General features: G+C 41.8%; 1 protein-coding gene across 2 annotated transcripts in view; it reads right to left on the minus strand.

Annotated features, from left to right (window-relative positions):
* The window catches only part of fat1a (FAT atypical cadherin 1a), a 79,642-nt gene that overhangs the window by 9,579 nt on the left and 42,481 nt on the right, over positions 1–27,582 (minus strand). For both annotated transcript variants that reach the window (XM_085356863.1, XM_085356864.1), the window contains exons 8-19: positions 19,233–19,508; positions 18,825–19,035; positions 14,284–18,357; positions 13,494–13,690; positions 13,219–13,372; positions 11,615–11,848; positions 6,766–7,152; positions 5,628–5,842; positions 4,111–4,248; positions 3,769–3,912; positions 2,361–2,558; positions 1,164–1,754 (exon numbers count right to left, since the gene is read on the minus strand). In XM_085356863.1, coding sequence (XP_085212989.1) covers positions 1,164–1,754; positions 2,361–2,558; positions 3,769–3,912; positions 4,111–4,248; positions 5,628–5,842; positions 6,766–7,152; positions 11,615–11,848; positions 13,219–13,372; positions 13,494–13,690; positions 14,284–18,357; positions 18,825–19,035; positions 19,233–19,508 — 6,819 coding nt within the window. The remainder of the gene's footprint in view (positions 1–1,163; positions 1,755–2,360; positions 2,559–3,768; positions 3,913–4,110; positions 4,249–5,627; positions 5,843–6,765; positions 7,153–11,614; positions 11,849–13,218; positions 13,373–13,493; positions 13,691–14,283; positions 18,358–18,824; positions 19,036–19,232; positions 19,509–27,582) is intronic.

The following is a 27,582-nucleotide window of genomic DNA, read 5'->3' on the forward strand; positions in this document are numbered from 1 at the left end:
TTAAATACACCAATTTTTATACACTGCAGGAAAAACGAAAATAAATCTTATAGTGCAAATTTCCAAAAAAAACAGCATATGCATCAAAATAAACTATTTCCAGCAGTGCAATATGAGTCCTAAGCATCTCAGAAACGACACATAAAGTCATAAAGTCAAACATAACCTTTAAAAACACCAGTATATGCTTGTATAGGCCCTGAAGGTAAAAAACTACATTTTCGCAAAAATGACGTCACTTCCGGTTTCGGGCAGGTCATGGCGGACATGTGATGGTTCGCGCTGACGTCTATTCCAACGTAGGAAGTGTTAAGATCAGCTGATCGGATCGGCAAAGCGTGTTTCTGGAATATTATGTTTTTGTTGCTGCAAGCGCTTTTTATGCAGTTTTTGCAAAGCTATATGTGGAAGGAAACCGTGACCGAGAACAAGCTGACGGTTTCATATGCAAAAAAAATGATTGCGCTAGCTTACGTGGTTGCAGAGCTACCGGGATTTAAACATAGTTACGCAAAACGGAGCTTGCCCGCTCCGACCGGTTTTAAAGGGTTAAAGGCCGGGGCTGAACTTGTGACTATCACCTGCCTAACTGGCAACATTAATTAGCAAAAAAATTGGATACATGTTAGTCATTTTTAAAACAAGTCACAGTTAGTTCAAACTTCTCAAGGAGCTGTTTGAAAGTAAGGCGTGTTTGATCATTAATTCTCACTGTAAAAGAAGAACCCAAAAGCTTCGAGTACAACGGACTTGACCTGACGAAATACTGAATTTCTGGATTCTTGAGTCAGTCTTTCAAAAGTAGCACAACATTCTTGAAAGCTCAATCAGCCCTTTTGATCCCAGTAACTTACACAGTGTTTAAACTTGAGCATATTGCATTCATCAAGATCTAATGTGTCGATCTAGAAGTCCCTTTTTTTAATATCATTTGGATTCGGTTTCAAGTAGTAGCGCCTTTTTAGAGTAACCATTTTGACACGAAACAGTATGTAAACACAGGTGTTACCTGTCACTTGTACCTCATTAATGGTATCACCTGTGTTTACCTCCCATTCTGTGTCAACATGGCCACAATGGAAAAAAAATCTATCGAGCCGAGGGCATATATGACAGATTAACTGTTATCGGTGCAAATATGTTAGACTACTTCCTAGTCTTACCTCCTGAGATTGATAGGGACTGCCAGCTCTCTCTAGAGTCAACAGAACATCCAGATCTCCTTGCTCAGAAGGCTGCAGGCTGACTAACTGAACCTCGCTCCTCCTAACTCCGGCAATGTTTCTCAACGCTCGCTGGAAGTTGCGCCAGTAGTCCCCAATAAACTCCTCGGGCGCGATATTCGCAAAGCGCACATCGATGGAGTTATCCAAGGCCTGACGAGCTGCTTGTCTGACATGCACGGTGACGTCAGCCGGCGTGGTGAAGCGTCCGTCAGTCACCGTCACGTTAAGAGGGTAGTGCCCCACATCGAGAGGACCCAGGGCGATAATTTTGCCGTCAGAGGGCGACACAGAAAACAAGCCGCTGCTCTCATCCGAGGAGGATGAAGGAGCGAGGCTGTAGGTGAGAGTGTCGTAGATGTCTTGGTCGGTGGCGTGAATCTTGCCCAGGACTCCTCCGGGGTATTCATCGCCGGCGGTCGACACAAAAATGTCGAGAGGAAGAACGGCGGGAGGGTAGACGCTTTCTTCAATTATACGCACGCTGATGAAGGTGGTGGACAAGAGCTGTGGCTTGCCACTGTCTGACACCTGAGTATGAGAAAGAAAAAAACAGAGAGAGCATCCGAGTTTAATCTTTATTCCAACAGCAGAGGGCAATCAAGCTCTTGTGCTGCTCACATCCCTAATCTCACTGCATCTCCATACTGTAGGTGTAACCCATTTTAAAGCCATCAACATCATACATTTTAGCATTCACACTTTCACAGAGATGGTCATCAGCTCTGTGAGAGAAAAACAACGATGACTCACATCTGAGTGTGCATCTTGTGTGTAACAAGACATCACACATTTCATGTCCTTTCTGCCCACACATTTCTTCTCTGTTCCTTCCTCTGACGTGACACGTGATCGAGCTAAATCAAAAAAAATCTATTCTCCTGTGAGATGCACTCTGATGCTGCTGCCTTATGCACCTTACACCACCCTATAAAAGCTGAATTTAGAATACATTTAAAAGCTTTAAAGGAAGGAGATGCAGGGTGGAACACTGAGTAGTTGGCAAAATGTGGGTGCGTGACAGTAAAGGTACAGAGAGGAAAAAGAGAGAAGACAGATAGATCAGATTGTTGTGGCTCGATGGTTAAATCGATACAACCTCTCAACTCCGGTTTCTCCTTGGACTCCTCGACTCACCTGTGCTTGCAGTAGGTAGTTTTCTTTATGTTTTCTATTCAGCACCCCCATGGCCACTAGAGCTCCCTGCTGATTGATGTGGAAAACGTCGCCGTCGTTCCCAGCGACGATGGCAAACGTGAAAGGTGGCCCGTTGTGAGAAGCGTCCCGATCGGTTACAGTGAGCTGAAGAACACTCGTGCCTGTTGGACGGTTCTCCTGTGGGAAGCAGCAGAGGTGTGTTTAACACTGTGCTGAGAAGACGTGGTTATGGCGAAGCTGTGATGTTTAACTTCAAACGTGTTAGATATTTGCTCAGAAAACGCAACTGTGCTGCAACACTGAAGCTGACTCGGCGTCCATAAATCCTTCTGACCGCCTTCACAAAGTCAAAACTTGTATCTGAAAAATGCTTTTGGTTTACAGCCAAACAGTTCCCACCAACCTCAGCTCCAAAGCCACCAGCTAACTTTCGCAGCTGTGGCGATAAACATTTTAAACATTACACTATACATGCTAGCGTTTAGCTCCAAGTACTGCTGGGCTTAACTAAAGATTTGAGGCTGTAGACGCTTAGCTCTATTTTTATTTATCTGGTCTAAGAGCCTGTCCACAAACTTGCGGGTAGGCTTCTCATGAGTAACAATAAAAAGGAAGATGACAGTTTTATAGGCAGAATTCTTGTTTTCTGTCCTTGAATGAGCTTCAAATCTGTCTTTCTGTTGACTCTTTCAAGCCCTGAGTGAAAACTAGACTTTTTCTTCTTGAGGGAAAAAAATAGGCAAAAAACTACGGATCTTTTTATTGTTCGTACAGTATCTGCACACTAGGTTTTTTTTTCTTGTTCTGTTTTTGTGGGATTTTGTACCATACTTTGATCAAGGCTCCGGTATAAGTAAAATAAAGATCCTATCCTGAAGTGCTTGATCTGTTTGGAATATATATTTTGCCTCTTCATGATATCTCCCAAATTTATCTTTTTTAGGCTTCTAAATAGAGAGAAAAACTAGAAATGAGTCTTCTTTTCCCCTGTCTTTTGAATCTTCTCCTTTTTAATCTCAAAAACTGAATTACAGGCACCTCCCTCAGTTCAGTCAGTCGTGCTTTATTAGCTTAGTATCTTCCATATTCCCACTGTCCATCACTCCTCCCTTTCTTCCATCCCCATCTGCCAGTTTATACTTAAAATGCAGCCTGTGTCTTTCAATTCCCTCACCCTCCTCTTTATCCCCCTCCTCACCTCTGTTCTTGCTCCATCCTCCAACTTGCTTCTTGACATTCTAGTCGTGCAGTCTTCTATTATTACTCCCTGTTAATCCCTCTCTCTGTGTCCACTGCACCCCTCTTCCCCTCCCACCACGCCTCCTCCTCTTTTTCTTCCTTTCCAACTCTAATCAGTTATCCGCATTGACCCCTTTCCCCCTCTCACCTGGATGATGAGGCTGTAGTTGGCCTGGGAGAAAAGGGGAGGGTTATCGTTGATGTCGGAGATGTCAATGTTGATCATGGCGCTGCTGGAAAGAGGGGGTGCCCCATTGTCTGAGGCTACCACTGTTAGAGTATACCCCGATGTCTGAGAGAAAGAAAGAGAGGGAGAATTACCATAGACAGACGAAGCTGCTTTTGCATGCAATAAAGCAGAAATCGGTAAACAAGCTTCCTTATTAGACCTGACATGACTTTTGATTGGATTCTGCATAGACTGCAATTAGTTCCTAGGTGGATTAAACTGTGTATGAACAGTCAGCATTGTATCTGCGGTTTCTCTTACTCTCTCTCTGTCCAGCTGGCGAGCAACTTTAAGCTCCCCTCTGACCGGATCAATGGTGAATGGGCTGCCTTGGTTACCGGCCACAATGGAGTACCGCACGTGGTTGTATGAAGGTCCGTCAAAATCCTCAGCCATCACCTTTGAATCAATCAAACATGAACACCACAATCGATCAATCAACAGCCCTTGAAAAGAGGCTGCTTGTACATGTTATTCTAACATGACCTCTGAAAACCTTGTTTCTCAATCAGCTTTAAACAATTACCCGCTGCATTAAAAAAACATGATAATTATATTTGCATTTCTTTCTGTGCTCAAACACTACAGTGTCTTGAAGTGGTTGAAAGTGGCAGAAAGAGGTGAAATAAAACTCATTTTCAAAGAATGATCAGCAATAATCAGATGAGAATAATCAGATAAAACTCTAATGCATGTACTACAGGGTCAAATGTCAATCAGCGGTGTCCTCTGCACTCAATTGCAGTTGTTTCAATCGCTGGCCTGGGAGTTCAGAAAGGCCAAGTCTACATGTAGAAAAAAGGTGTCCAATGATCAGGTTTTATCAATATTTGAATAAAATCTAAAGATTAGATACTCCTAATGAACAATTAACCGGTGTGCTAACCTGTTTAGTAAACATTATATTAGTTTATTTATTGTTAAAGAGTTTACATTGTTTACATTTAAAATAAGGGGCTTTCAAGCAAATCACTGAAATGATTCGATTAGTTGCTGTGATTTTCATTCATGTTTTAGCATATTTAATGGGAGAGTGCTGTGTAATCTAAAAAACAGAAGCTAGCTGTAGTCTCCACTGATGTAACACTAGGGCATACAAACTTACACATCTTCCATTCACACCACTGCTACACTCGCACACACAAAAAGATCAACACATGCTTAAGTCTTAAAACCGACCAAGCGTCACATCTCCGGGGAAATCAGCAGACAGTAAAGATTTACAAGAATGAGACAATGGCAGGCATTAAAATTCTCTGATGGATAATTTATATTCAGGTACATTACACACAGATAAATGGCCACAAGCAGAGATCTTTTATGAGGGGAGAAAGAATGGGTGAGCAGCAGAGGTAGACAGAAATCGATGGGAGTGAGAATTTAACTTGCAAAAGGCAGCAAATGGCTTATCTAGGATAAGGGCTTAATGAGTCAAATGCTTTTAATTAAACTCGCCGAGCATGTGTGTCAGATAGTGCACGAGAACAGGGATGCAGTGAGCATGAAGAGCATTGGTCCTAATTTAGCCGTTCCACCAGATGGTGATTTGCCACAGGGGCAGATATATGATAGTATTCAGTGAGTAATGGGCAGAGAAGAGAAAGGCTGCGAGGGAGAAAATGAGCAACAGAGTGAGAAGGTGAACAAGATGACAGATTTTGCTGGAGGAAAGTCCAGAGCGAGAGATGAAAAATGTCTCTCACCCTGTGTGTACCTTTACAGTTGTTTCCCCACAACGAGCACCTGCTGTATACCAAAGACAGTGCGTGCGCTCTTACCGCCATCACAGTCTTTCCCAGCTCGGCGTCCTCGCTGATGACGGCCGTATAGACGTCCTGGCTAAAGACGGGTCTGTTGTCGTTGACATCTGTCAGGTTGATGTTCACAGTAGCCATGTCGCTGAGCGGTGGCGAACCGCCATCTGTAGCCTCTATTGTAATGTAGTATTCATGAGAGGCCTCATAGTCCAGCGGCTCAATCACGAAGACGTCACCTGAGGCACAAAACCAGAAATGTATCTAGCTGTTAAAAAGACTCCGAAATGTATTTTTGTTTATCATCTAAATATTACAAAACACATATTTGTCTCGCAGCAACCACAGTGTTTTAATGTTTAATATTGCACATGTAGAGAGGATCTAGCAGGTAAGTTCTTTTTTTTGTTGCATGTTGTCATTTTTTAAAGTGGGTTTATACTTTCACATGCAAACATTTTCAGCTTAAATGCACCTTAAGTCAAAACATCATCCATCACTGGCACTGAGTTGGCATTCAAAAACTAAATCCTGTTCAGCTACACTGAGTTAAAACATAACCAGGGATTTTCTTACTTTGGTGTTTCACTGTAATCATGAAACTAGCCAATCACAGCCCATTTGGAAACAAACCAAGGGTTTTTTTGTATATTAAATCCACAGCAAAATTATTTACAAAGGTTAGGAAGAAAATGCAAAATCTATTTAACTCTTCTGTCCTATGGTCAAAATGACCCATTTGGCAAATGGGCCATTGCAATCCCAGGACAATTAAAGCAGCGGTCCCCAACCTTTTTTGCACCACAGACCGGTTTATGTCCAACAACATTTTCACGGACCGGTCTTTAAGGTGTCGTGGATAAATACAACAAAATAAAACCAGTAAACAGAAGATTTATTCACAACACACAGGAAAGACCCAGGAAAACCAAGTTAATGCTAAAAACAATAAAAACCCCAAAAACCATAAATTTCACAGCCGAGCCTCAACTCTGGCAGCCCGGTACCAAACGACTCATGGACCAGCCCAGGGGTTTGGGACTGAATTAAAGGGTTAAATGCAACAACATCTGTCACGTTGCAACAAAGATGATTTCATTTTCAAGCCTACAACGCCGGTGCAGGAATTCAAAAAACAAATATAAAAAAAACTACCACATACCAGTCTTTGGGTCCACGCTGAACATGCCATGCTCGTTCCCGCTGATGATGCTGTAAGTGATCTCGCCGTTGGCGTCGGCGTCTCGGCTGGCTGCGTGCACTCTGAGCGCCTGAGTACCCACGGCCACATCCTCAGACATAGTGGCTGTGTATTCACGGTGCTCAAACACCGGCGGATTGTCGTTGATGTCCAGGACGGAGATCACCACCTGGCAGAGCGAGGACAGACGCGGCGAGCCCTGGTCACTGGCACGGGCCTTCAGCTCATATACTGACTGCACTTCGCGGTCCAAGGGACGCTCCAGGGTTATTACACCAGTGGACTCGTCAACTGAGAAAAATCCATCAGCGGACTCAACCAGTGAGTAGAGGATGTTGCTATTCAGGCCTGGGGTGACAAAAAAGATGATGCTTTTTTTAAAAATTGCATTACAATGGCAATCACTCCTATTAGTCATCATACAACACTTCTCAGTTACAACTCCTTTGAGCTCATGCTGCTTTCACTTCCACACATCTGAGCTACGCACCATAAAACTGATGGTCACATAAAGAGAAACACTCTTAAATGGAGGACATAAACAAGCATATTGATTTCTACATAGACGTATTGATTGTTGAATAGTTAAATGTCACGTTCTTATGCCCTTCTAAAACATCCATCTTTCACACAGCCTCTGATAAACAGGAGCTCTGAATCTCTAATCCATGCAGTAGTCATAACTCATGTCCTCCCACAAGCAAGACGGTCCCAGAAACAAGACAGAGACGGATCACAATAATAATCGTAATGCTTTACTGCAGGTGGCCCCCATTTTGAATATGCTATTATATTCCCATTTATCAGGTAAGTGCCCCCATCCTCTGTAGATCTCATTACCATGCTGGAGCGAGTGCCAAGGGGAACCCTGCTTATATAATTTCTCATCACCTTCATCTGCTCTGATCATCTTTAGGACAATTGCTTTACAGTGGTTAAGTGAACTGTGTTAAATTATTATTGGCTATCTTGTTGTATCCGCCGATGTTTATGATCGTGGGTTTATGTGGGTCACACAGCAGAAATGTTTCATATGAAACCAGAAGTGGAACTTATTAATTAGTGGCCTCGTGAACAAGTAGCAACAAGCAGGGTGAAAAGAGAGGCAACACTTCAATGGTAAAAACTGAAACGTTCCTTGAATGGTCTCATGAGTCTGGCTCCAAAAGTGAGCCAACAAACATGCTTATAGCCCAGAGCAAAAAGCTGGTGTGGTCACTAAGCCTTCATAATAACTGTACGGTTGGAGTTTGCTCTTTATACTGCTAACCTGTTTTCAAATGGTTAGCACATGCAGGTTCACAGGTGTGCTAACAGGCAGCTGTGGCTGACTGCTGTGCAACAGGCCTCATTGTTGCTAACTCGAGTCAGAAAGCTGGAGCTCGCGATTGGGGTTTGAGCTGTTGGTGCTATTTCAAGCATTTGAAAGTAAATATCTAACAAGTATTATGACCGCTCTGTTTTACAGAGAGACCAAGAAGTTTGTGCTTTCTGTGTTTTGTTTACTGAGGCCAGTTAAACAGATGTGCATGTTTATGTGTTGCACAGCAGCTTGGATATAGCTCACTGACCAAAGCCAAACCAAACCAAATATATAATTTGTATATTAAATCACGGGTGAACTTTCTTATATTACATGCACTACCTTTCTATTTTTAGACTTTATTTTGCTTCTTGTGTTATCATTAATGCTGACTTTTACCCACATAAATCTGTTTTACGGCTCAGTCGTGGCAGAGCGAAATAGACTTCTGTGCAACTCGGAAAGAAATCCGTGTTTGCCTGGTGATTACACTGATTTTTTTCATGTTCAGCAACCAGTTGGAAGGAGGTCAGCTCCAGGTGACCACATTTGATCTTACAGGTAAGCAACCTGTCTCCAAACAAATGCAGTCACTCTCAGATAAGCTAGTGAAGGCTTGCAAATAATTTGTGTCTAATTTAGAAACGCAAACATGTGCCAACATGTTACAATCAGTCTGAGTGACTCTGTGCTGATGACCACGACTTATTTTCTTTTACAACAAGGATTTCAGTTCTGTTTGTCATCTAGCTGTGTTCTGGCTATATTCCTATATAAAATCAAGGTTGCTGAGCAATCCTGCCATTTTGCAGCATCACAGCTGTCACATGCTGAACAGGTCCAGACATTCAGAACTAATATAGTCAGAAAGACAACCATTTAGTGTGATTTGCACTTAATTTTGTCTATTTGCTTCATTTTAATGTGCTTTTATTCATTTATGTGCCATGTTTTATTTATCTTTTTTAAAATCTTGTATTCATCTATTTGTATTCACATACAACGGGACTGTTAAATTCATCTGTCTTGACTAGAAAGCACTTTGGGTCAACTCTTGTTTTTAAATGTGCTTAATAAATACAAATCATCTGACTCAACTTGAGCTGTTTTGTGTGTGTTTGTGTGTTTCCTTAGCTTTGCCCTGGAATTTTCTTATTTTTCTAAATGATTTTAGTAACAAACTTGAAGAGCGTGTCTGAATCTTACACAGCAACAAGGTGGGCAAAGCAGAATATAATTAAATGCCCCCACACTGAAACAACTGACGGGGCAATGCAGAGAGCAAAGAGAGAGACACACTCTGACCAAGGTAGAGTGATAAAAGGACAAAGCAAAATCAGAGAAGAAATTCCAAAGTTTATCACAGATCAAGGGCATCAGTCTGGGTCTTAATCTTTGTCTGCTTCATAATCATCCCACACTGATAAGTGCGGCCTCTCAGAGATTGTAACAGTGGGTCGAATAGTGGCTCGGCAATGTGGGTAAATATCAAACATCGCACAGCGATCACGAAGGCCATGGCACATAGCAGCAAATGCCAAGAATGAGTCCACTCAGTGAAAAATATAAAAAGATAAAGCAACTCTTTCCTCGTGGGAAGAGGGTTACATTAGGCTTTGCATTTTAAGCGTCGGCCACAAAGACAGTTGACTGAAGCTGGAGTGAATTGGGTCAGCTATGAAGCCTATTTTTTTTGTACACCCTGTGTGTCTGGTTGGGATTTGCCAGCTGTGCTTCAAGCTTGCAACTAAATCAAATATACTAGGCCGACACACAGAGAGGAAAGAAATGTGTGAAACACCCATATGCAGGAGAAATACTGATCAAATGCCTCTCTGTGCTCATGCAGTGTATGTCTAAATAATTATTGCTCCCGGCTAAACTGCAGGGAGCACTGTTCTTTCCTCCACCCTTCCTTCAAGTACCCTTAGCCCAGATGTACCAAATGCAAAGTTAATTTTTTGCCATCAAAGCCTCCAGGGAAAAATGTCTTAATGGCAGCTTTTTTCCCCTCTCTTTTCTTTCATTTAACATTTCTCCTTGAGGGAGTCAGTTTTAGCATCCTTTTCATTCTGTCAAGCTGTCACTCCGGCCCCCCACCAAAAAAAGGGGAGGGAAACAAAAAGAGACCGTGTCGATAGTCAGCTAACAGGCTGAAATGGTTTTTCAAGCTAGAGTGTTCTGCTTCATTAAACCCAAGGTGCAATCTGGAACGGAAGGTCCACTAGTTTCCTGAGAAAGAAAAAAAGACTTAAACTGCACGCTTCAAGCTCTCCGGCCTACCCGAGTGTGAGCCTCTTAGTGATTGGCAATGTTTGCTGAAAGGAGGAGACGCCTGAGATAAATATGTGGCCCCGTGGCTTTGCACCAGGCGAATGGAAAATTGCAATCATCTCTTTTGAGAATTCGACTTGAAGAGAGAAGAATTTCATTAGAGTGTAATAGAGCTTTTAATTTGAGGGGTTGATCATTCATGAAAATTCACATTTGTTATCCCTCCCTCTTGCCATTTAGTGCGATGCTGTTCCACAATGGTGAGATAATAACCTGTTCATAGCAAGTCAGCACTGCTTATTCCAACCCATTAAAGGGTATTTCAGAAGCACAGTCCCGTATCACATGTGCATATGCTTTTTTATTGTGATCGTGAGCAATGCAATATGTTGCCATTAATTGCATTTTAAGCACATTTTACCAGCTTCCTGAGATTATTGCATTTTTGGAAGCTTAAATGTTTGCCTAAAACACATTTTATTACTGAGTTCTGGTCCAATAGGCTGGTTTAATCAGAGAGATTTGTTATGAAGGTTTTTTTTAAAGCATTCTCAATATAATGTATTCTTCCCTTAATTCTGTATGAGAAAGAATAGAAGGATCTGAAGTCTTGCATGAACGTGTGTGAGGCAAGGAGTGTGAAAAGACTGATACTCAGCAACTCGGAGTTTAAAGGCTGCTTCTCTTTTCTTTTCTTTTCTTTTTCAATTATTTTTTTAAATCTCTCCAAGTGTGAAGCGACAGGAAGTGATGACCCGCGTCTTCTTCATAGATCAGTAGAAATGAAAATGGTGAATTTTTTTGGCTTGGGACTTTTTTCATATCAAACAGCCTTTTCAGGGGTTTTAGTTTTAAAATATCAACCAATACAGGATGCTAAAATTAGCTTCATGAGTTGCTGGGTTTTTATACGTCATCCTTTGGTCCAGCAAAGTGGTGTAATGACAAACTAATCACGGTCTAAACTTAAGGACCTGCTGTTTCAGTGTTAAATCTGTCAAATTATGGCTTTCATATGTGCAATAAAGTTCGGCACTTACAGCAGCAGTGTCTGATAGTTGCTGTGTTCAAATGAAATTTGTCTATGGGTAATTATCGCTTTATTGCTGCACATCTCTATCAATAAAGACTTGCATCAATTTTACAGTTGCGCAAGATCGTTCTTATGATTTTCCACCTCACTGTAAATAACAGCTGCCCTCTACCTAGAATGTGCCAGAGAATAAAACTCACCAGTATCCAAATCGTTCGCTGACAGCTTTGCCACAAAAGTGCCCGTCTCTGTGTTTTCAAAGACGGTGATGCTGTAGGGGTCAGTTGAGAACTGCGGTGGGTTGTCATTGACGTCTTCCACAATAATATGAATGTCAGATTCACAGTATCGCCCTCCTCCGTCCACCACACGCACTTTAAACCTGTACTCGTCTTTCTCTTCTCGGTCCAGGGGCTGCGAGGTCTTCAGCTCCCCTGAAGGTAAGACAGGAAGGTTTTGAGAAGAAATGCAAAAGTGCAGACACGGGCTCTTGGGGAAGAGTCGGTGTCAGAACAACATAAAAGTCAAATGTGTACAAGAAAAAAAGAGAAAAAAATCAATCAAAATGCTAAGTTTATGTATGAGTGGACAAACCTGAGGCATTTTAAAGAAATGTAACCCTCTTGTCTACTGTTTACTAACCAAGTGAAAACCATCCGAATAACTGAAGGCTTTCAAGCGCGTAGAGAGGAGAATAAATAAGTAATTGAAGCAAGAGAGGACGAAGAGTATAGCGAAGGGAGCGGGATGATGAAGGAAAACATCAGAGTTGGCAGCTAAAAGCAGCCTGGAAGTGTCTTGGGATACCAAGCAGCCAACATTACCACAACTGCTCTGGAAAACTCCAGAGCCTCTTGGCGGGTCTCATCAGCAATAATCCTACTTGTCTGCACTGAAAAAATAATAATAAATCACACTCCCGCTGCATAACAGTAGCCCTGCTGCTGGAAAACTCGAAATTGAGGGCTGCCAAAAGACAGCGGGATGACATTGTTGCCTTATTGTCTGCTCTGGTGTCAGCCTCCGCATATTAAGGCAGAATACTCAAGGATTCTGTGAAACAGCAGATGTGCTGTATAGCTGTTCAAACCAAGTGGTTTTGTTTGCATACTTCTTTGGTTAACCTGCACTGTGGTTTTTCTTTTTTCCTCTTTTGTGGTTTCTTTTTTCAACACAGCAGTCAGAGTGAATCTCTGATTTAGAGGGTCTCCCAGAAGAAATTATTTGCAGGAAAGAAGTATAGTGGCCATAAATTCAATCTTAAGTATTGCAACTGTGTACTTTAGTGCCACTGTGGGTCTATCAGTTGCCCTGCAGGGAAATGTTCTTGGCTCTTGAATAAGTAAATAACAACAGGGCACAAGAAAACCATCTTGCTTCTTCCAATGCTGACAATACAGTAATTTGCATCCACTGAAACTCGCACACGCAGACACACAAACAATAACTTTTTTCCCCAACAACTCTCATGTAAAACATAAAACTGCTGTCACGCTGAGCTGTCTTTCAGATCGTGTTGTTCCAAGCAGAGGGCTAAGCGTGTTTCATGAGTGGCTTTAGCATGAGTGTCCTGCATACTGTTCCCATAATAATCATAAATGCATTCAACACAGCTGGAAAGCAATCTAACTCAATGACTGCGGACACAGATGGACTCATAAAGAAAGAAGAGACAAATTACTCACATAAAATATAAACAGAGCACATGCTTTTCCACCGAGTTTAGAACACCGCACGATCAACGCTCTCTTTTTTTCCACAGAGCAGTAGTTAAGCAAATGTCTTTTACCCCACAGATACACACCTGTGACAAAGTCAATGATGAACAATTCCGATCCAACTCCCTGGAGCTCATAAGAGATTTGGGCGTTTGAGCGGATGTCAGCGTCTGTGGCAGAAACCTGCAAAATAAGCCTGCCTGCAGGGGAGTCCTCTGGGACGCTTTCACTGTACACAGACTGGAAGGCAGGTACAGGAGGAGGAAAACGGAAGAGGGGAAGAAATCAAAGTGAAAACCAAGAAAACTCACAAGACAGCAAACTGAAATTAAGAGCAGAACCAGAGCAAAGAGGACTTTACCTTTTCGCATACTGGGCTGTTGTCATTGGCATCCAGCACCTTGACCTCTACAACAGCTTTGGCAGTGAAGATGCCATCACTGGCAGTAATGTTAAGGAGGTAATTGTCCTTTTCTTCACGGTCCAGGGGCTTCCTGACAGAGACCTTCCATTCATTCTGAATATGTTCAATGGCAAATTGGCCTAGTGGGTCTCCTCCTATTTGGGGTTAAAGACAAATATTCCACTTTAGCATGAACAGCAACCAAGAAGCAGAAAGCAACCTAACTTGTTAAAAAGAAACATGGCTACGTGATTTATCCTCAGTTAATTATTCCTGCAATCATAATCGGAATATTCTCTGCTCTTTCACAGAATAATTTCCAATTTTTACACCAAATATTATTATTGGTAGGCAAGCAATCTGCAAACTAAGGAGAGGAAAATATACATTGGCTAATTATCATGCTGGTTTCTGATTCCTCTTGACTTCACATACATATTCACAGTTTCTAATTAGCACCACAGGAAGTACTTTTGCCCAGTCTATTTCAAAGCACTATTCAGATAATTATACATTTCTGTAGTATAATGACCTAAATATTTGTTTAGAGCTTGAGCAGATTAGCAATAACTCCTAACAGATAACGGGACTGTGTAATGTCTCAAAGATGAGATATTATCATGATATTAAGTGGCGTGAATCCATAATCCCCCCCTAAGCTCTGTTTATGAAAAACTGCTACACAAAAGAGTAGAGAGTAAACTCCTGGCTTACTAATTATCAGTTTCACAAAATAATAAATGCCCACCTGTGATGAAGAAGTCGACTTGTTTATTAATGTCTTCAGAATCATCATCTGTGGTGCTGAGGATAGCGATCACTCCACTCGGAGGAGGGTCGTCTTCGCTGACTGTGCCTTTGTAGATCTCCGCAGTGAAGCGGGGTGGGTTGTCATTAACATCACCAACTGTTACCTCCACTGTGGTTCCAGTAATTAGTTGGACTTTCTCCCCTTGGTCCGTTGCTAAGATGGAAATTTTGTATTTGTCAGTCTTTTCACGGTCAAGCTCTTTTAAGGTGGTCACCCATCCAGTCTCACTATTGACTGCAAACAGCTCAGGGATCTCGGGCGAGTTCTGTTTGGGGTCAAGGCTGTAAATGATCCGGCCGTTGGTTCCAGAGTCTTGGTCGATGGCTTTGACCTGGATAACCTGGGTCCCACTTGGAAGGTTTTCCACAACGACAGCCTCATAAGGGTTTGCCTCAAAGACTGGTGTGTTATCATTCACATCCTTCACCTGGATGTTTACATTTACAGATGTAACTATCTCATAATTTTCATAGTTGGTTTGGGCAACCAGAGTGAGCTGGTACCATTTGGTTGTCTCATGATTGAGGTTCTTCTGAAGCTTCAGCGCTCCACTATCTCGATCTACAACAAACATTTCACCTTCATTGCTCTCAGGATTGTTGCCCTTTACTAGGCTGTAAAGAACTGGTTGCTCACTCACAGCCTGAATCACATCTATCTCTGTGCCAATAGGAAGGTCTTCAGATATTGTGTAACGATAATGTGGTTCGGCAAATTTGGGAATTGGCGTCTCTGGTGCAACAATCTTGATGTAAACCTGTACAACAGAATATTTGGGTGGGTTTCCGGTATCCTTTGCCCTCACAAAAAACGCATACATATCATTTTCAAGGCCAATGAGGCTTTCTTTGGTTACAATGATCCCAGAGGTTGGGTGGATTTCAAAGTTTTCCTCAACATTTTCAGCATCTGCCTCAATTGAATATTCGATGTCAGCATTGCTTCCTTCATCCGTGTCTGAAGCAGCAACTTTAACCACAGAGGTTCCTCTTGGGACGTCTGATGCAATGGTGGCTTTGTACTCACCTGCCCTGAATTGTGGGGCATTATCATTGGCATCAGTAAGAATTACATTGACAACACTGAAGCCTACTTTTGCACCACCATCTCTAGCCATGAGAGAAATAGGAATAACCTTCTCTTCTGTATTTTCACGATCGAGGCTCTCCAAAGTGAAAATCTCTCCATTTTCATTAATAGAAAACTTGTCCTTTGCAAAGTCATTGATAATCTGATATGTTATTTGCCCATAAATGCCTTCATCGTCATCGGTTGCCTTTGCCTCTGCTACCAAGGTACCAACAGGGGAATTCTCAACAAGCTCTGCCAAATAGTCCACCTGAGAAAAGGTGGGGCTGTGGAAGTTGGCACCAATAACTTTTACGGTGACTAGGGCTGAGCTTCTGAATACACCATCCGACACCGATACATTAAGATTGTAAAGAGGTTGCATATGTGGCCTGCGGTGGTTGGAAATGGTGATGTCACCGGTGTGTTTGTTAATGGCAAAGTTCTGATCTTCATTTCCAGATATTATCGAAAACTCCAACTTATTTGTGTCTGAGCTGTCAGGATCAGATGCTTGGACTTGACTGACAAAGTGCCCACGTGGCGCCAGTTCGCTGATGGTAGTTCTGTAAGTATGCTCGGTAAAAACTGGAGCGTTGTCGTTCAGATCAGTAACATCTATTGTCACGATGATGTCACTAGAAAGTGCTGGAACTCCTCCATCAACCACACGCACTCTCAGCTTGTGTTGCTGGATCTCTTCATGATCGAGAACTTGAGCTGTAGAAATGATTCCTGTGTTGCGGTCAATGGTAAAATAATCAGAACTCTTCCCCCGTTCCTCAACCAACTGAAAAAATACTTCTTGGTTATTACCAGTATCGGAATCTTTGGCATCAACTTGCAAAACAGATGTGCCGATAACAGAGGCTTCCGAAATATTGGCATAGTAGGTCTTTGACAGGAACACAGGAGCGTTGTCATTGACATCTTCCAGAATGATATCAACAAAGACCTCGGAGTGTGCTCCAGTTAGAGAGTCTGTGGCTCTTACATTTAATTTATAGGCAGGATGCATCTCAAAGTCCAAAGGCTGAATCACATGAATGACGCCTGTGTTGAAATCAATTGAGAACTGTTTGAAAGGATCTCCCTCAGAGATGGTGTACACAATACGAGGGCCTTCAGAATCGTTGGCCTGTACGTGAAGCACAGGGGAGCGCAACTGAATGTTCTCAGGGACTTCAATGCTGTAAAACGGTTTCTCAAACACAGGCATTGCTTTGTTCACAACTCTTACTGGCACTTCTATTTCTGCTGACAGAGCTGGTTGTCCACTGTCCTTTGCCATAACAACAATAACAAAGTTTGTGTTAAGGGCTTCTTTCTCAAATTTCTTTTTAAGTGAGATTTCACCAGATGGGCTAATTTGAAAGTGATCATGCTGCTCCTTCAGCTGATACTGGATGTTTGCATTCGGGCCGAAGTCTTTATCCACTCCCGTCACCTGCTGAATGACCTGGCCTTCCTCTGCATCCATCTGAACCAGGGCGTGATAGGGAAGGTTCATGAACATAGGTGTGTTGTCATTTTCGTCCTCCACAGTCACAGTTACTAAAACATGAGCCTTATCTTCAGATTTGTCTTCTCTTGTGACCTCAACAACTACATCAAATGTGTCCTGTACTTCACGATCAAATGGGATTCCGGTGGTTGAAACGACTCCAGATGTGCGGCTGATTTCAAATCTGCTGTCAGGGTTTAATATTTTATAGAACAAAGGCTCATTCACCTGATTCCCAACAGCAGCAATGACCGCTAGAGTCTTCTTCTCAGAGGAATTTTCTCGGATGTAGGCTTTGTAAGATTCCCGGGTGAACTTCAGCTTGCTCTCCTTGTTTTCCTGTACACTGATCTTCACTACAGCAACACTGGCAAATCTACCATCAGAAACCCTGACCTTTAACTCATATCTGCTCCGAAGCTGTGTGACATTCTGAATGGAGATTATTCCAGTGATGGGATCCATTTTAAATTTATCACCAATATTTCCCTCAGAGATGGAGAAGAGAAGTTTGGAGTTAGGCCCAGAGTCTGCATCTGTAGCACTGACTTGAATGACTTCTACCCCTTTGTATGTTGGCACTACAACAGTTGCCTCATACTGCTCTTGGCTTAAAACTGGTGCGCAATCATTAACATCAATTACTTCAATGGTCACATTGGCTGTGGTCTCTGCAAACAGCCGTGGCATTCCTAGATCATGGACCTGGACTGTGAAGCGGAAAACACTCCTCTGTTCGTAATCCAAAGGTGATGTAATTCGGATGGCTCCAGTGCTCGAGTCAATGGCGAAATAGTTATGTGCAAATGGTTCAACAATTTGATAGATGAGCATAGCATTCTGGTCAGAATCGGCATCAGTGGCGTGAATGACAAAAGGTGTGTTTTCACGGGTCAGTACAACACTATTGATGAGGGCCGACTCGCTGATTACACCCTGAAATTCCCTCTGGTCAAAGACTGGAGCGTTGTCGTTTTCATCCTTTAGATGAATCGTAAGTGTTGTGTTGCTGGCAAGTCCAGCCATGTTGGTGCCCTGTATGATAAGCTTGTATTCAGCGATGGTTTCATAATCTAAAGATTTTTGTGTTACAACCACTCCCGAGTTTGGATTTATATCAAACGCATTGTTGATGTTGCCCCCTTTTATTTGATAGAAAACAGACGACTGGCTGACGGCTGTGACCGAGGTCACGAAACTTCCAGGAAGGGCTGATTCGCTCACTTCTGCAGAAAACGCCTCTCCGGTAAATCTGGGGACTGCATTGTCAGAAACCGTTACCAGAACGTGTACGGTGGTTGTATTTGACAGCGGAGGTACTCCGTTATCTGATGCCTTAACAGTGAGTTCAAATGTTGTCTTGCTGTTGCGATCAAGCTCTTTGGCTACTGTAATTGTCCCGAGGACAGGGTCAATAGCAAATGAGTTGGCAACATTTCCTGTGAGAGAAAAGACAAAAGAAGAATAGATTTTTCTGTATGTTGTACTGGAAAGATGTGTTTAATGAGCACTGGATTGTACTAGCAGTTTATCAATCTAAGTCATAAAACTGGCTGAAAACAGAAGGAGCAACAATGCATCATATTCCCATCTCAGCTACTTCAAATATGCACATATACAAACGCAAAGTCTAACTGAAGCATGTCTCTTGTTTTCACATAACAGATTATTGTAGGAGAGATTCTCAGTGGGATGTGCCCATCTCCCACATATTTGAAGATCCCCTAAACAAAATATTCAATATTCTCAGAGTATTTCATTCATATCCAGAGGGCAGCTGTACTGATGACTCATACATTTTTATGAGATGATTTCATTTGCAATGTTTTGCAATGAAAGATTTTTGCTATGAGGGGAAAAAAATGGGGGTTAAAAAGAGTAGCATTGTAACTTAGCGTGCATTCACCTGATTCAATGTGGTAGACAACCTCTGCATTAGAGCCCTTGTCTTTGTCAAGAGCTGTAACCTGGAGCACCGCCGTGCCTACGGCAGCAGATTCAAACACTCGACCGGAGTATGGTGTGCCTATGAACCAGGGTGCATTGTCATTGGTGTCGTCCACATTGACAATAACGCGCACAAGGTTCCTCTTAACAGGAATGTCCTGATCTCGAACCTATAAAGGTCATTTTTTTATGAAAGAGGACACACAGGGGGAGGAGAAAGAGCAGCGATTAGTGTTCAACCTTACACTAATTTCTTGAATGTTTAACTTTAAAACAGTGAAATCAATTTGAACATGAACTCTGTTAAACAATATGCTAGAACTTCTCGGAATTCAACAAAGTTCAGTCTGTTTCTACCAATTCATACCATGACAGTCAGGATGTGACGATGCATGGTCTCATGATCCAGTCGCTCAGTGGTATACAGGGTGCCGGTTCCTGGGTCTAGTCGGAACTTCCTCAGGCTGAACGGATCAGTGCTGCTCAGGAGAGTAAAGGTCAGTTTGTTCTTCTCGTCCCTGTCCACAGCACTGATCTGCAGGACCTCACTCCCCGCTGGTTTGTCTTCAGGGACATTCACGACATAAACATTCTCAGAAAACTCCGGCCGGTGGTTGTTGGTGTCAATGACACGGATAAGCACCTACAGGAGAAAAATAAATTGCATGCAAAGTTACATTTATACACTTGACTTAATTCATATCACAAAGGATACATGCAAAAATATTTTAGTGGCTGTTATGTAAGGCTTTTTAGGTTTTGTCAAAAAGTGCTGTGAGCCATTACTCAATAAAAAGCACCAAGAGGATATTTCTAAAGCAACCAAATGACAAGGGTCAGGGATAAGTTTACATATTCAAAATTATATTTCAATAACCAACTGATCAGTGGTGAAACGATTGTGTGCTTGTAAATGTATTTGATTGTCTAGAACCAAATAATGATTTCCAAACAATAAAGCTTCTGGTAAATGATTAGATATCACAGCTCTGGTGCATGCTTCAACACTGCTCAGTACTATGGTCCAAAGATATGCAAGTAACACTTTTATCTTTATTTTAACCATTTCTCTCACTTTGGTCTGCACACATTCACACATATACACTATATTATTTTCAAATCACTTTCCTGATCTCTGCAAAAATAAGCAGTAGTGTGTTGACACAGACTCGATCGATCCATGCGATGGCAAAAGCAATAATTTATCTGAATGGCCACTTGATACTGCTAACAGTCAATCAATGCTGAATAACCGCAATGAATCTAAATGAATTCTGAGCTACACACATGAGCAGTTCATGAAAGAGAGAGTGCATGTGTGAGAAATCAAATGATCGGGGAGTGCTGAAGTAAGTCCAGTGATCCCACTATGCTTCCGTATTAGAAAGTCTGAAACAAATATAACTTTGAGGATATGCTGAGTGTTACTTTTGTGCTAATATTGCTACCCCTCCTAATATTTTCAAAGGCTACGCTTTATGAAACTAATTTTTGCACATGCACGCTTCTTTCTTTGGATAATGTGCAAAGTGTAGTTTACTGTGCTTTTCCCCCAACACACGCACAAACAACAAAGAATCTAACATCCCAAACTGTAAAATTCCACTGGGAGCGTGTTTTATCAACACCAGCCACTCGTCTACTGGACTTCCGACAGAGGATTATGGAGAGCTGCTGGAATGCGATCTCTGTTTCCCAGACCAGCGAGGGACTTCTACCGTTGCCAAACATGGTGAACAAAGGGATCAGCCCAGATTAGACACCTGCATACCAGACACCAGGGGGTGATGTCCTGTAAGGAAAGCAGTCGATGCTGACCTGTTTGGTGCAGGAAGACTGAAGGGGGCTTAAATCACAAAAGCTCTGACCAGGTAACGGCTCACAACTGACTGGGGTTTGTCAGATCTCTGGTCAAAACAACTGCCCGCTGTTGTCTGTTGTCATAATACTGTTTGCTAAGCACTGTGAGCCTATATCAGAGACAAATATAGACTCAACCTGACAGGACTGATAACATTTACAATCTGCTCTGTGCTGTGATGCTGGCAATGCTGCTGAGGCTCACAGATGTCATCTTGCAGGGGGAGCATTGGGCTGCTTGCTGTTTGTTAGTGCAGTAATCTTGCCACAAGTCATGTGTCATAGGCAATCCATATCACACTGTTAATAAAAACGAAGGTAAAAAATAAATAAAAATCATTTTTAATGCGACATCAAATCTAAAAAAAACCCGTATCAATCTAGGCCTGTGGTGCATGTTGCATGCTCAGCAACATGACAAACTATCTCACTGTAAACATGTGTTCTCATGTAAACACAGACATCATATAGAATAAGATTGCAGATGCCTTCTAATCCACCTTTTACATACTCTGACGCAAACGCTTGCACGTACTCACGCACACACACCAGGAGAGGCTCCTAAGTTGCACACTTCCACACGTACATGCACACAAAGAGGCTGCCCAATGTGTCTCAATCTGGCCAGCGTCAGATAACACGCCTTGTGAAGAGTGAGTAAGGTGGCGAGAACTGATAGCGCCGTCGAGAAGGAGAAAGGATGGAATCTGGTCAGTGGTATCTGCATCTATACACAGTGTACAAATCTATACCATTTAAAATGCCCACAAAAAGCTATTCACACCCACCTCACACCCCTATATGCGCACAAACTTCCCTCTCCTTCTCCCTTTGCAAGAAAGCGCCACAGCACTTCAAAGGGACTTTGCCCCCAAACATCACAAACGTAGCACGATACAGCCTGACCGCAGCAGAAACGCTGGTGTACAAGGGAACTCTGTAGTCTTTGTATATGGCTTCCCCTGGGAAAGCTGAGAAGGAACACGATTGGGACTGAGACACAGGCGTGATAGATGGAGATACTAAAGAGGAAAAAGTGCTGTGACAGTAAGATTAGGGCTGGGCCATATTATACCGTTCACGGTAATACCGGTATAATGTTAGGCAACGATAGGAAAATGAAATATCGCGATAGAATGGGAGTAAAACGCGCATGCGCGGTGCCTTTGTTTTCATACGCACATGGCCGATTGTTGAGTGAAACAGATGAACCAGAATTGGTTTGTAAAAATGGTGCAACTTCCGTGATGTGGAACTGGTTTGGTGTTTGTCCGTCAGATACACAACAAAGCACATTTTTTTGCAGAACATGCAAGCGGCCGTTGTTATTGTCATATTTGTCGGACTAAGATGCTCTTAAATCTGGGAGTAATCTGGGTCCTAAACTCCGTATGCTTCAGGTCAAACAACACTGCAGCATCACTTAGAGTTAAAAACTGTCTAAATTCTTTCATCTTTAATAAAACGATCAGCATTGCTGCTTTACCAGGTGTAACTATAAAGTTTAACTTCCAGGCATCCATGAAAACAAAAGTTATTACATTTAACGGAGTTAGAAGTTAGCAGGAAGCTAGCGGAAGTTAGCTCGCTAGTTTCGCTAGTTACCTAAGCATGATATTGCATGTTCTGACTGAGAGATTTCTGAAAAAAATCAAACGTACAGCTCTGCTATCACTTCCAACATAAATGAAGACAGGAAACTAAACAGCAGTGATGTTTGTAGGGTTACTGAAGTTGGGCTAGCTGGTATATAATGATGTGCTACGTGATCGCTAGCGACACAGCTATGTTAGCATAACATAAACAGTGAAGCTGGAGGACGAACGCTAACACTTTTCCACTTATAAAAGTTAACGTGAAGGTTCTTCATGGTTAGAGACAAATGCAATCGCATGGCAGGATGCTGTAAACGGACCAAACTTCAGTCAGGAGAACAACTGAGATAATCCGTCCACAATGCGAGGTTAGTCATTAATATACTGCAACAACATGGGAATAGAGCAGCTGCCAGAGAATTCAACATTAATGAATCAATGGTACAGAAGTGGAGGAAGCAAGAAGAATGAGTTTAATAAAGTTTGATTTATCTGACTGCTTTGTTTCGCTTAATGTGCCTTATAATCCCGTGCACCTTATGGTCCGAAAAATACGTACTGCACACTGCAGTTTAATGTTGCAAAGCACCTCTTTTTAACTTCAGTGGATATTATACATGGTTATGCTCAGGATATGTCAGCACATTTCTACTGGAAATGCCTTTTGGTTAAACTTTCAGCAAGGAATTTGCATTTGCACTGTTACATTTTTATAAAGCTTTAATGTACATAAAAACCAGCTTCTTGTTTAAGTGAAAATAAATGGAAGGTTGTCTTTTTGCGCTAGTAATGTTGTGGAGTTGTATTTTGTCTCGCATCAATTATATCGTCGGTTATATCGTTATCGCAAATTTTCAAATATATATCGTGATAAATATTTTTGGCCATATCGCCCTGCTCTAAGTAAGATGATGGTAAAGAAGATAAGTGACAGTGAAAATCTAAAGGCGGCTAAGGGAAATGGTCAAATTTAGAAACCAGGTTGCGGAAGGGGGGAAAAATACAAATAAAAGATGTGACTGAAAAAAAATGAGTGAAAAAAGTGATACAATAATGAGCTTTGATACTTAATAAGGTAAAAAAAAATCTATGAGAAAAAAAAGCATGAGTAAATAAACTCAACAGTCGAGTGAGACATAAAGAGAGTCTTTGTAATGTGGACTGAGATAACAGAAGAAACAGGAGACCAGGAACAGATTGTGAGCAGAACAGCTTGAGGTACTTCTGCACGGCCAAAGGAGGATGCCATATAGCTGGAGACGGGGTGGGGGGACTGGGCTGCATGCCGAGGCTGCCTTGTTGGCGCAGCTCCTGGCTATGAGGTGCCCGAGCTGGAATGCGGCACCCCTCGTCTACATCAGCTGATACTTCAGCGACGCCTTCATAGATCTACAACGGTCATACGGAAAGAACGACAGACTGGCCCACTGTTTTCCAAAGACCTCCCACAAACCAGAGGCCCTCATACTGATATTACCACTGGAGTCCCCAGTGGGCTGGATTAAAAATCATTTTCAATTTTCATCATGTCATTTTAATTTGAAAAAAAAAGATGTACAAGAACAAAAGCGTATTTAAAACAGTGCCGCCTGAATTACAAAACACCTTTTTTGTGAGGTATTCAGAACAGGACACGGGGGGGCTTTTCATTGTGCTCATTGTCCTCCTGTGCCATGCGTAGGAGAGGAAGCCCCCCTGCCAGGTGGCAGGTTCTGGGCAAAGGGGGGCCGCTGGCACCGAGTACTCAAACATGTTCCCAAAACAGGATTAACAGAGGCCACTATCCACACAGGTCCAGCACTCCTGTTTGCACTTTATTCTACCCAAACAGAATTATCATCATCTCTGAAGGCATAGCCAAGAAAGATAAAGATTTCTGGAAAAAAAAACCTGAAAAAAACAGAAAGAAAGACAAAAGGGGGCTAGAAAAAGATGGAGAACAAAAAGAAAAGGAAAAAAACATTCCTAGGAGAAAGAAAATAGGCCAGCACGTCTGGCAGCACAGCTTCCACATGACTTTGATTTGAGGAATATATACCGGTAAGTCCGACTCTTGAGGTTTCATAAGGTGCTGTGTGTGTGTGTGTGTGTGTGTGTGTGTGTGTGTGTGTGTGTGTGTGTGTGTGTGTGTGTGTGTGAGCAGATCTAATTTGCAGTGAAATTCTGTGGGAGTTGTTTTGGAAATAAGCAAATGGCGTGAATGCCATGACAAAACAAGGTGGTAGCCAAAACACTCAGATCACACAGTGTTCCAAATCTTCAGGGCCTTTACAACATTCCCAATAATACGGGACAGTCAACCGGCATTCATTCATTAACTCATGTCAAAACTTGATCCTATCCCAAGGACCTGCGGTTCTTTTTAATAGCAATAATATAAAAAAAAAAAAACACGGAGGCAAACACAAGTCTTGTTTATAATGATTTGGGGGGTTTTTTGTTCTTCTTTTTGTGTGAGAAACATTCAGTAAAAATAATTGCTCGTTTTCACTGTGATCTATATTTTTGGACTGTTGGTTCAATTTTCGATATTTTCCCTGCTTTTTAAGATATCAAATGAATTGTTTGTTCTTTGCTATTCCTGCCTTTAGTTTAGTTTTCAGCAAGTAAATCTGGTTTGATGAGATTGAGATCAAGTTAAACCATTAAACCACTTTGCTGCATTTGAAAAAATAAATGAATGGGCAGAAAGTACAGCTGCTGCCTATTCTTAAGCTTACACTACCTCGTTATCGTGGACTCAAATAAAAACATAGCTACCATATGGAGTGTGTTCTGCTGTTGGTGGAAGTGTGAATGAATTTTTCTTTATCATGCAAAAGTATCCTACGATCATCCACCACTGTTGTCTTTATGAATGTCCAGGATCTTTTGATTTAGCCAACTCCACTCTACCACCGTATTCTGATGATTTAGCAATTTGTAATGTTTCTGCTCTCTCTAAGATAAATTTGCTTGGATTCTGCAGCTCAAGCAGTGCTCCTTTAACCACATGTTGATGTTTTACTGCAACAGCTTCCAAATTCATAGGGTCAAATTCTGACCCTACATAATCGAGTAGCCCACATCTTTGAAATTACATTTCTAAAAACACAAATCCCTGATAAACTGTGCAAAAAATGGCAGTTAATGCAGTTAATGCAGTACTTTTGTTCAATCTCTCAAATTAAAAAAGAGAGTCTCCACTTTACTCTCATATTCATAATATCACTGTAACTTAATATGTCTCTATACACATTTTTAAAAAAAAGCATCAGTCTGGAAACATATATGGATCCAACTATTTTTAGTATACAGCCAAACTCTGGTAACAATATTCTTTACAGACAGTCTGTATACCTCTTTCAGTCACCGTTTGCCTGTCAGCATATCTAAAGCAGCTGACCCACCTACAAATGTGGTTTATGGAGCGCACACATTCTGTAAATCCTATCCCTCAACAGAAAACAGCTGACGTACAGTGGCCAGCTGGGTATACAATATCATACACAACACTCATATGCAAGAGAGCAAATAAGGCTACGTTCACACTGCAGGTCTTAATGCTCAATTCCGATTTTTTGATCAAATCCGATTTTTTTGTCTGCTCGTTCACACTACAAATAAAATGCGACAGCAAACGCTCTCTAGTGTGAACGCTCAAAGTGGCCCGCATGCGCAAAAGAAGATGTCACACACAACGCGCTCTGTTTAGACCCAGAGCAACAGTATTGTTTGACTGATGGCCCTTAATATAAAGACTTCGGTCTTCACGTTTCCCAATTTTTGCTTTAAGTTATTTTGTTATTTACATAATAATGTAAATAACCTAATAATGATCCTTATTGCCGTTTAAGAGAGGAGCGGTGCTTCAAAGGATAGCTGTAGATTTCTGTCAGAATCTGCAGATTATACAGTACAAATAAAATGTTTACGTTGTCTTCCCAACAGTTTCACTGACATCTACACTGGATGGCCAGGAAGCGTTCGCGATGTCTTCTCGGGCGCTTCTCTGGCGCTGATAATTGGCTTCAGTCTTGTGTCGGTGACGTAAAAGGCGGATTTAATGCGACTTGACCGTTCAAACAGCAGTCGCTTTCTAAAACATCGGATATGTATCGGATTCAGTACCACATACGAAAGTGACCCAGATCGGATTTGAAAATATCGGATTTGCGCCGTTCACACTGTCATAGCATGATCGGATATGGGTCGCATAGGGTCAAAAAATCGGATTTGATGCGCTTTCGCCTGCAGTGTGAACGTAGCCTAAGTCACAGCTTCAATAGCATTTACATAAATAAACACATTTAAAACCTGCAGCCAATGAGAAAATGTGTGTTCTGATATACAAGTGATGCTCCTTTAACCTGTTTCAAATAAAGAAACTCATGGCTAATATGGAATAAATCATACAGCTGAGCATCCTTCAAAGTCATCATCACTCAATATTCTGCGAGCTGCACATGAAATTTTTCAGATTTTGTGAAGGACGGCACATTAAAATGAGACTATATACTGGACTTCCATTCCAAGAGTTCAGTTTTTACTGCACGACTTAAAAACACTAAAAGCTGATGAATACAATATTTTTCTGATATACTTTTATGCAATATGCTTTTAAAAAATGTCATGGCATTAGCAAAAGTCTAGATGCTTGGAATTCGTACAATTATATACAAAAACTGAGATTTTGTGGGGTTTTCTATATAAAGCATAAATGAATCCATCCCCTACACTTGTAAAAGGGCTGCAAGTACAGAAGGTCCTGCTGAAAATCAGGCTACACTGAGAATTAGACCTTTTGAATAGGTTAACCTTTGAATGTGATTAATTGACTTAAAATGTCACTGCATACAATATCACTGAGAGGCTTTTAAATAAGTGTCTGTTGCCAGGGCTTTTAAGAAAGTGCTTTGCAGGCGGATGCAGAAAACAGCAACTTTGTGAGTGTTTTTTAAGGTTTTGCACTAAACTAAAGGACGTGCTGCTTCCGTGGATGAGCTGCAAAATGCCAGTGAAAGAAGCGCTTCATCCAAGGCTCAGTGGAGCACAGTAGCCAGATGATGAAAGGCTTTATTCATACAGAGTGACAACAAATAGATTCTTTTCCAGCTACAGTCCTCTGATGCTCCCCTTTGAGGACAAAGGACAAAACATCGTGAATGCTGCCATCACACATGACCCAAACTACCATGTAAAAATGTTCAAAATCTCATGGACAAGGCATGACCGTCTGCACAAAGACAACTTGCATGCTCAAAAGCTTTTATCATGGCAGCT

Source organism: Diplotaxodon limnothrissa, linkage group LG6 (assembly GCF_057381915.1).
Source record: "Diplotaxodon limnothrissa isolate DT_005_m linkage group LG6, D_limnothrissa_male_GT1.1, whole genome shotgun sequence".
Taxonomy (NCBI): Eukaryota; Metazoa; Chordata; class Actinopteri; order Cichliformes; family Cichlidae; genus Diplotaxodon; species Diplotaxodon limnothrissa.